Source organism: Macadamia integrifolia, chromosome 7, assembly GCF_013358625.1.
Source record: "Macadamia integrifolia cultivar HAES 741 chromosome 7, SCU_Mint_v3, whole genome shotgun sequence".
In the NCBI taxonomy this organism is placed as follows: domain Eukaryota; kingdom Viridiplantae; phylum Streptophyta; class Magnoliopsida; order Proteales; family Proteaceae; genus Macadamia; species Macadamia integrifolia.
Window position 1 is genome coordinate 8,524,086 of NC_056563.1, and position 10,194 is coordinate 8,534,279.

At 38.0% G+C, this 10,194-nt stretch overlaps 1 protein-coding gene across 1 annotated transcript in view; it reads left to right on the top strand.

Annotated features, from left to right (window-relative positions):
• LOC122084299 (UDP-glucose:glycoprotein glucosyltransferase) overlaps nt 1–10,194 on the top strand; it is a 95,549-nt gene that overhangs the window by 45,041 nt on the left and 40,314 nt on the right. Inside the window, exons 13-22 of the mRNA XM_042652429.1 lie at nt 2,376–2,444; nt 4,313–4,401; nt 4,625–4,787; nt 6,014–6,148; nt 6,352–6,457; nt 6,565–6,659; nt 6,748–6,860; nt 7,033–7,243; nt 7,564–7,632; nt 7,839–7,981. Of these exons, the coding sequence (XP_042508363.1) occupies nt 2,376–2,444; nt 4,313–4,401; nt 4,625–4,787; nt 6,014–6,148; nt 6,352–6,457; nt 6,565–6,659; nt 6,748–6,860; nt 7,033–7,243; nt 7,564–7,632; nt 7,839–7,981 (1,193 nt within the window). The remainder of the gene's footprint in view (nt 1–2,375; nt 2,445–4,312; nt 4,402–4,624; nt 4,788–6,013; nt 6,149–6,351; nt 6,458–6,564; nt 6,660–6,747; nt 6,861–7,032; nt 7,244–7,563; nt 7,633–7,838; nt 7,982–10,194) is intronic.

A 10,194-nucleotide genomic window follows, 5' to 3' on the forward strand; every position in this document is an offset into this window, starting at 1 on the left:
CATAAGCCTCAAAGCCTAGAAGAAAGGCTAGGCCGAGGGGGGCCTACCAAGGGGAAAAGCCTTGGCGGAGCCAACTAAACAATCAAGAAGATACATTAAAGGGGTAGGGGTGGGGGTGGGGGTGGGGGTGGGGAGAGGGAGGTAAGGGGGAGACCCCAGGAGGCAACAATATGCAAGTTCTTCGATGAGTCAGGCACCTTACGAAGGTGGAGGTTATCAAGTTTAGAGCTAACATCAAAGTAGATGGCTTTCCAAATCTTTTTAGAGGAGCGAGAGTTGGAAGCCCATCTATGAAGATTGTGTTCCATCTAAAGATGGGTGATGGTAGTACAAAACGCCAGTTTCCCTACCGTGTCACAAATGGTGGAGCCGTGGAAGGTCATATCAACCCAGATCCATTTTCTACACAAGGGGAGGGGAGATCTATGGGCCGGCCAACAGCTGCGGAAAACTTCTTCCAGACAGAGGAGGAGAAGGGGCAAGAGAAGAAGAGATGGTTTGTATTTTCAACCTCGTTCCAATAGAGGCAACAAGGGTGCGGAGACCGGGATGTGACGATGGATGAAGAAGGCCTGCATAGGGAGGCAGTTGAAGAGGGAGCGTCAAGCTACGAAGCTATGGCGAGGGATATGGCCTTTAAACTCGACAATGTTGTGCCAAGGGATAGGGGATCCCGGAGTACGAATATGGTTCTAGGCAGAGGTAGAGGAGAGCTTCCTAGTTGGGGAAGGGAGCCAGGTGATTTTATCCTCCTTACCTCAATGGCTAGGGGGGATGGGAGGGAGGACCAGAGGTCCTCCAGAGGAGGGGGGTCCATTCTCCCCGAGAAAGGATCGAGGCAACAACAACAGATCTGGGTAAACCCGAGGAGTAAAGAATCTGGGGAGTGGTGAGGAGGGTGCCAGCAGGTGCCAAGGGTCCAGCCAAGGGGAGGTATTGGGACCGGTCCCTATGGAATAAGAAATGGCATTAAGGCTCATGGTACAGTCATCAGTCTTACCTCAAGCAAATCGTACAATTCAGTTAATTATAAAATCATTCTTTTACGGGAGGCTGGACACATATTTATAGCTCTTAATGAACACCTAAATTCATAGTCACTTTTTGATTCAAAACCCCATATTAGGCTCTAAATCTAAACCACTTGCTAATACTTGAACTAAAATGCTAACACTATTAGGACTCCAAACTTATACAGGTTATCCTAATCCTGTATATGACTGCTATTCCTATTATTTGGGCTTATGGATTGACCCATTACAACATAAAACCCATGTACAAAGTCGTTATACGACCATAGATGGATTTTATTTTAACTAAAACCAAGCCCAAACTTCTCAAATCAAGGCCCACGGCTTGCTCTAAAACCTAGCCTCTTGTGAGGAGCCACATATCACCTTTCTTTTTCATTATTAAGTGGCTAGATCCCATATAATTGATCCCTCAATCATGACACTGCTGTTGTTCTCCATGATAAGGCAAAAACTAGCTCAGCATGTATATATCCACAAATCAATTTTACTGAAAATGAAAATGTTATATAAGTGTAGCACATCATCAGTCAAAATCAATACTTGTTAGAAATGTTTTATCAAATGTTCTTTTACTAATTAAAATGATGGGTTTTGTTTTAATAGATTAAAGCATTATGTTCTCTATGTCACTTATTTCAGAATTCTTACTCTTATGACAATAACACAAATTAATAATACATTAATACTCCATTTGAATCACTGGAATAAGTATATCATAATAAAGATTACTTTTAATATAATAAAATAGAGGGAGAAAGAATGCTACCTGGTCGTGAGGCCACTGCACGAGTATCTGGGTCAGTTGGAGTGCATGCACAGGCATCCAACCAGAGGGGGCAGGGCCGCAGGGGGGTCTTTCACGGCATCCTGTGTTTGGGCGTGGAGGGCTCAACCGGGTTGTGTTCTTTTCCCCTAAAATAAATCATATTATTGTCCTTTATGTGTTGCACAAATTTAAAACTATATCTTTTTCTTTATATATCTTTTCTTATTTAGTTATTCAAGGTTGGAGACTGACCACTCTATATTTGACATAGAAAAGCAAAAGCCAAATAAATAATTTCTATAATAGAGAGAAGGGGTGGTGACAGATTTCTTTCTTGTGATTCCATTTTTTTTTGTATAGAAAAAGGGGGGAAAGCCATCCCATAAATCTGAGAATGATGGCTAGTAGACATTGCAAAATTGGCCCTTTGTTTCCATAGTTTCTATGTTCCCTGTTGGATTTAATGTCTGGTAGGCATAGCTGTGCTGTCTTCTGATCATTTTCATGTCCCTCTATTCCTTTGGAATTGGGTCTTGTCAAATACTGACACACACTCTCAATTATGTGTTTTTCAGGTTATACGCCTCTTTATGTATATCAGAGAGAACCACGGGACACGGATGGCTTTCCAGTTTTTGAGCAATGTATGCAATTTTATATGTTGGCATTTTTTTTTATTGGCATTGTTAGCATGATTCATGCATGTCTAAGGTTTTCTTAGGATTCAATGTCATTGTTTTGTTCATAATTGTCAAGGCGGCATCGCCTTAATTGGTTTCCTCTTCCAATGCCTAGGGTTTCCTAGATGCTGTGACAACTATGGTTTTGTTTTTCTCATCTTACTGAACTGCTGTTGGCTGATGTTTCTATATTTTAATTTACAAAAATTACTTTATGTTTCACCCCGCAGATAGTTTCCATCTCTGTTGTGCTACATTCAGTTTTAGGAATAACAATTTCTTCTTGGTGAACTAAATTGTGGCATTTTGCTATTCTATAAAGCTATTGATATTTAAAATGCTTTTAAATTCGATCCAACTCTAGGTATCTATGTCGAATAGATTTTTGGTTGAAGGTACCAATGTTAGAAATTATGAAAATTCTCGACTTCGGCATGGGAAGGCCTTCCTAAATGCATCTTGATTTTTCACTGGCAATTAATCTGTCAGTGGGGGCGGATAAAGTTGTGCAGTTTTCTCTCTCGTGCAGACATTTTAATTAAATCCTTTGGCTTTAAGAATTTTTTTCTGTTCACATTTGAGGTTTTCCCACTTTTTCCACTTTTGTCACTTGGTAGTGTGGTATATCGATTTAATGTTCTTTAAAAAAAAAAAATGAAAAAATTGATTTCAAGTTCTTTTATTTGATAATAGCACATAATTAGTTCCATACATAGTTGTCAAGGCAACTAGGCTACCCAAGGCGGTGGAGGGGCACCTTGCGTGCATTAGGTTTTTTATATAAATGATATAGTTATTCTTATATGCTACATCAACTATCAACATTTAAGATACATCAAGAATCAACATGGAACTATGGAAGCCATAACAGTGGAATATGATATTAGGCTAGTAATGACGTGATATGAGAAAACCAGCATATAATATAGAAAGCTTAGGATATACTAAAAGCATATTCATAGAAAACAATAACATGGTTTGAATTAATATCAATTTCTTATAATATTAAAAATTTAAATGAAAAGCAGACCATACAGTAAGGTGTCTTCCCAAACCACAAGGCTACACCTAGGTAATGTGGCTGATGCTCAAGTGACCAAGGTGATGCCTTTCTTGCATCCAATAAGGCTTGCTGTTGCCTTAGACCCTCTATTGTGCCCAGCCGCCTAGGCAATGCCTTACTTATGGTACCTGAGATTTGTTGTCTTCAGTATCTTTCACCTAGTTTTGCCATCTTTGATGTCTGATAAGCTTTCCATTTCCTGATTGGCTGCTAATTTGTCACCTATTGACTTGATGTTTATGCTGTAAAGCCTTGAGATGCTTCTAGTTCTAGGCATGTATGACTTGTGATGTTACCCCACTGTTTTTTGTCTGAAAATATTTTCCATTGTTAGATTAAAGCCATTTGTTCATATTAAAAATGTGAGGAATGAAGCACTCCTAGCCTTTTTATTCTTATCAAGAAAGAATTTCTGTTGCAAAATCTTCAACTTCCAAATTTGGTTTTGACTAGTTGGTTGGTGGATTTTTTCACTTGCTTCTATTGCCTCTCCTTATTTGTAATGCTTTGAATGTTGCTTTGGTGGTCATTTTCTTTACCTTTCATTTTTTTTTTCACTGTAATTCTTTAAAAGATATTTTAGAGTTCTAATATTTGTTGATTGTCAAACAGAATCTCTAGTTTATGCATTATATCTGTACTGCTTTTAGTGGGTTTGAGAAGTATTTTGTTTTTGAGCATTCATATGCTGACTCAGGATGTAGGCTTTACAATTTAGTTTCTTTTACCCAAATTTGCCTTTATAATACTTCCAAGTCTTGTTGGACAGATAAATAGGCTATGGGGAGTATCAGAAGATCCTATTGAAGAAACTCTTGAATTGCATCACGTGGAAGGAGCATTTGTTGAAGCACTTCTGTAAGTTATATGATCAGCAGGATTCAATTAATTTCAGTTAGTTGTAGGTGGCAAGAGATTCTTTCACATTTGCTTCTTTCTTCAGTGGAATCCTCATGTTCTCTTGTATTCGCGTTTGCTGTTTTGTTCAACAGATTCATCTCTGCCTTAGTTTCTCTTGTATGTATTTTCATTTTTTTGTAATTTATTCCGTCATTGATGCCCCATATTGCTATTTTCACAGAGCAAAAGCAAAATCTCCTCCTCAAGATATCTTACTAAAACTTGAAAAGGACTCGACATTCAAAGAGAATGCTGAAGATAGCTCCCTTTTTGTTTATAAACTGGGCTTGTCTAAGCTGCAGTGTTGCCTCTTGATGAATGGGCTCATCTTTGAGTCCAGTGAGGTATGCCAACTTACTTTTATTATTATGATTTATCTGTTTTGCTGAATCTTTGTGGGCATTTTTCTAACTAGTATCATGTCAACTGTTCAATGGTTTCACTTTGTACATCAGGATTTCTCTAAAATGTGTAGATTTTATCTATTTATTTTACCTCAGAGATTTCCTGGAACAATGTTTGGCATATTCTTGTGGTTGATGATGAAGGAACTTTATTGAAGCAAAACTTAAAAGTATATACAATTCTCTCTTGATTATTATTTTTTTTTTTTGGGGGTGGGGTGGCGGGGGGAGGAATAAAAGGTGCACGCAATGAAAGGTTCTTCTATCTCTTGTACAATCTGATTTGTGAATTTCAAATTTGAGGAAAATATAGGGCTGTGGTTTGACATCAATTTTTACTTTAGAGGTGCCACAATTCCAAACCCCCCGTCCTTTCCCCAGAAAAGAGGGAAAAACAAACTGCTCCAGATATCCACCACTGCCTCACACTGGAGAAAAAGGTGACTAACATAAGTAATAAATTTATAGCTCCCCTCATTAATTGGTGTGCAGTTATGGGCTGCTAAATTTCCTTTTGCCTTAGGGGGCACCGACCACCAGGTTGTGCCACATGCTTCTGCTGGAGGACAGAACCATATTCTTTGGTCGGGAAGTCATAGTCTCATAAAAGTAAGTTACCAGCATTATAGCTTTTGAGGATTATTGGGAACCCTGTGAATTGTCCGTGCATGGCTCTTTGGTCAGGAAGTCATAGTCTCATAGAAGGAAGATACCAGCAATATAGCTTTCAGGGATTATTGGGAACACCTGTGAATTGTCCCTGCTTGGCATTATTTTTATGATATAAGAGGAGGGTTCCTATTCATTGGGTCTGATAAATGAAACTTCCCATCGATCTTGTGTAAATTTGTCTTTTTTGCCCCCTTTTTTCTTAGGACTCAATTTATCTGAATTGGCCATTTGAATTTGTCCCCTCTTCCTCATTATATTTTGCATTATCCTTGTGGTAGAGAATTAATTATATGCTGGATTTGAGTACATTTAGTTTTCTTCCTGTAGTTTCTCGTTCTCCTGCTTATTGATTTTTTTCACATATATGTGTTATTTTCCATCTTTCAAATAGTTTATTTTATTGATCTGATTGTAACATGTTGAACTGTTGATCCCTTAGGCATTATAAGCCGTTTAAAGAGTTAATAAATGGTTACGGATTCCCTTATGTTCAGGAGGCTGTTATTAATGCTATCAATGATGAGCTCCCAAAAATTCAAGAACAAGTTTACTTTGGACATATAAATTCGCACACAGATGTGCTAGATAAATTCCTATCTGAAAATGGTTATCATCGCTATAATCCTCAGGTAAAGTTTGATATTGCAAAGTGTTGGGTATGCTTTCTTTTGTTAGTTTATTTTGTTTGGCACACAGATGCTTTCTTTTCTCTCTCTTTCTCTCTGTTTTTTTGGGAGGTGGTGGTTTGTACTTTGTACTGGTTGGTGCGTTCTCATGGCTTTACTCTTATGTATTTTGTAGTTTTACTGTCCAGTTTTCTATGGTAATGTAGATTATTGGAGAAGGTAAAGACCAAAAGAAATTTGTATCACTCTCTGCATCAGTTCTTGGAAATGAGTCCGTGTTAAATGATATCAACTATTTGCATTCTCCTGGAAGTAAGAGGCTAATTGTGTTTAGTAAAATCTATCTTGATCCTGTGATAGATTGACGTTGAATCATTGAATTTTAACGATTAATTCTTATGACCCATTTTTTGTTCCAGCTGTGGATGAGTTGAAGCCAGTCACTCATCTTCTTTTTGTTAATGTCTCGTCAAGGGATGGACTGAAGTTAATTCGTGAAGGAATAAGATACCTGGTTATTTGGTTATCTCTAAGCATTTTTAATTTATATTCTGAATGCCTTTGTGTATTCTTCTGAGTGAAATATTTCCATTATTATGCAGATGGAAGGCTCTACAAGAGCCCGCATCGGTGTTGTATTTACATCTGTTAATGATGACCGATCCCTGGATCTCCTTTTTATCAAGGTGTTTGGGCATACTGCTTCCTCATTTAGGTCAGTCATTCTAATAGACCCTTTCTGGTATATGTTTCATGTGCCTAGCTTGAGGTCTCTGTATTTCCATTTGCTTTTATGTAGTTCATGAACTAGAATTTTATATTCAAGTTCATAAACTAGAAGTTTACGTATCAGGTCCCTTACTTATTGTTCTGATGGTGTCATGCAGCCACAAACAGAGTGTCTTGGAATTTTTGGATCAGCTGTGCTCCTTCTATGAGAAGCAGTATATTCTTGGTTCTTCATTTGTTGCTGAAAGTGCTGTCATATTTATGGAAAAAGTTTGTCAGTTAGCTGAGAAGCTTGGATTGCCATCTGAGGATTACAGAACTACACTTTCAGATTTGTCAATGGACCGACTGAAGCATCATTTGGATAGGGTATGCATAATTTTATCTTTCCTGCAAGACTACATTCCAAAGCATGTAACTTCTCTGTATTTCCTTCCATGACGACACCTTTTATCTCTGTACAGCTAGTTTAACATAATTTGTAAACGTTAATCGTTATACAGATTTCTCCTCTTTGTTTTCTCTGCAATTCAACATTCCTACATTTTTTGAATTTTTTTTGCTGTGGGAACACATTGATTTGATCAAAAGCTTTTTTTTTTTTTTTTGGTTTCCTTTTTTATTATTTTTTAGTATGTCTTTTCCAATTTAAAATAAAGAACTCAAACTAATCCACAATTATAATGCAGGTCTCTCATTTTCTGTACAGGAAACTAGGACTTGAAATGGGTTCTAACGCAGTCATTACTAATGGAAGAGTGAGTTTTCTTGTTTTGTAGGTTATTTTATAGTAATTTTAAGGTCTCTTAAGAATGCCACTTTTGAATGGTTAACTAAATTGTTTCTGCTGACATGTGAGGTGTTTCTTTCTCTCTAGTTCACTAGGTCTTCCCATAATTGTTACTTTAGCTCTCAACTTTAATTTTGTTTTAGCTCCTAACTATATTGTTTTAACATATCACAGGTAATGTCTCTTGCTGGGAAAACCTTTGTGAGTCATGATCTAGGTCTCTTAGAATCTTTGGAGTTTGCCCAGAGAACGAAGCACATCATGGAAATTATTGAAGGAGTTGAGTGGCAAGGTGTTGACCCTGACATTCTAACGAGGTCTGTTAACTTTGAGCTCTTCTCTTCATGTTTTCTTTCGTTTCTCTAGTCTTCTACAACCACATATAAGCACTGGAATCTGAGAACTCATGTGTAGAAGGTCAAGTTGGAAGTGCTGGTCCGTGATCATTGATTTTGTATTCAGTCCAGTCTAGTTCCTTTCCGAATTTTTTATATCAATCATTAATGATATTTCTGTATATTAAATAAGAATCTAATTAAATACTGAGGGTTGAAGTGCTCACTTCCTCTCATGTCATGCCATCATATGCGTTAAAAGAAAATAAAAAAAAGGGAAAAGGGGGCCAAAAAAAAAAAAAAAAACCCCTGTAACCAGATAAACCCTGGAGAGAGGAGGGGGAAGAAGAGATGATTCAGCAGGAGAATGTGATGCGGTTACTTGGTCCACTAGGCTTAATTAGGCATTTATTTCATCCAATTGGTAGTCATTATTTTCTATTCATGTTGGTAGTCGTCATGTTGGAGCTGGAGTTTCTTTCAAACTCTACCATCCTGTTAGAGTTTGATGATCCAAGGTTGACATCGAAGGGGGGTGAATCTGGGTCACAAAAACTTCTCACAAAATTTTCCCGACATTGCCCTTAATATCCCTATGCTAACTGTACTTTCTGATGTAGATACTCACAACCGCTGATAGCACTGCAATGAACTTGCATCATACTACTTGCACTGATGCACTGATTCGCAGTACCCAATCTGCACTGTCCACTTGGCACAATCTTGCACAAATACCAAGTGGCTGGGGCATCCCAATTTTGCTAGTATAAAATTTCATGTGCCATCCTGCTTTGCAACCACAATTGGTCAGGCCAACCAGGAGCTGCACATCCATCCTTCCATCACACGCACTCCAATACAAAATAATAATAAATAAAGGGACAGGATTTTATGTGGTTCGTCAGTGTGCCTACGTCCACATTGCAATGCCCTAACAGGGCTTCGTATTATGCACGATAATACTACCGTTTTTTATTGCAACAATAGTCTAGGAACACCTATCCCATGCTTCAGCTTATGTCACGCATTCCCATGTTCACGTAGATCGAGGAAATCATCAATGAAGCTTCTCTAGTGAAAAAATCTCTCCGTGTAGTTTTCTTCTTTTTTCTGTGCACAGAGACATTCTTCTCTTCGTTCTGAGACTGTAGGCACAAACCAACATCCCAATTGGAGTCCAAACGAGTTGGATATGACTTTCCAAACATGATGTCCAAATGGCAAGTGGAGGGGTAAATGTGTAATTTTTGTATTCTTCTTGTGACATGGGGCTTGTAACGAGTTGGCAGTTGAACTCTGGCTGTCCGATCTTTGTTCTAAAGTGAGGGCCGATTTTTGACTGTTGGATTGTGCTGTTCCGTCTCCATGTTTGCTGGGCTCATGAGAGCCTGTAAAAAAGAATCTGGCATGTTATGTACGGTGCTCCGTCATTCACCATAGTAGTCTATAATGCACGCCCATTGAAAAACGTTGTAAAGGAATCTCTGGTTTTTTTTTTGTGTGTGTGTGTGCGCGATGCATGGAATCAGATGCTGATCCATTGTTGCACGTCACAGTGAATCCAATACGCATGACCAATCACGTCATTGCCGATAGAGGCTCCCCTGTCAGCCAATTCCGCGTAGACGTGCACCTTGTGCGCTTCAATCTTGGCCACCTATCTAGCATCCGACAACTTGGCCAAATTCTGGTTGCTTGAAAAGAGTTTTAGTGTATGCCGTAGGATCAGAACTTAATACACAAGATCAACCAGAAGGCACAAAATGGAATTTAGGCACTAAAAATGAGGTTTTGCCTCAATTTTCGAGCTGAGGAGATAGAATATGGATGTGGGATCCCTTTGCTCACTATATACCATATTTTTTAAGGCGGTAAGGCGACGGAGGCGGTTGAGGGTCTTTCAGAGCGCCTTAGCGATAAGGCGGGCATAAAGCGTCGCCTTATCGACTAAAGCGTTCCTGTGTAATTTTTTTATAGAACCAATCTATTTGGCTCAAATTCTAGTTGAATCCTATTACTCATATGTTAAATAAATATTAAATGTTCATATTCATACCAATGTAAGATATTCATCAAGAAAACAAATCAATAAAGTGAATAAACTAAGTTCATCTTCATCAATCATCAATCATTAATCATCATAACATATTAACATATAATATAAATACATAATTATGAAACAAAATTATAAATAT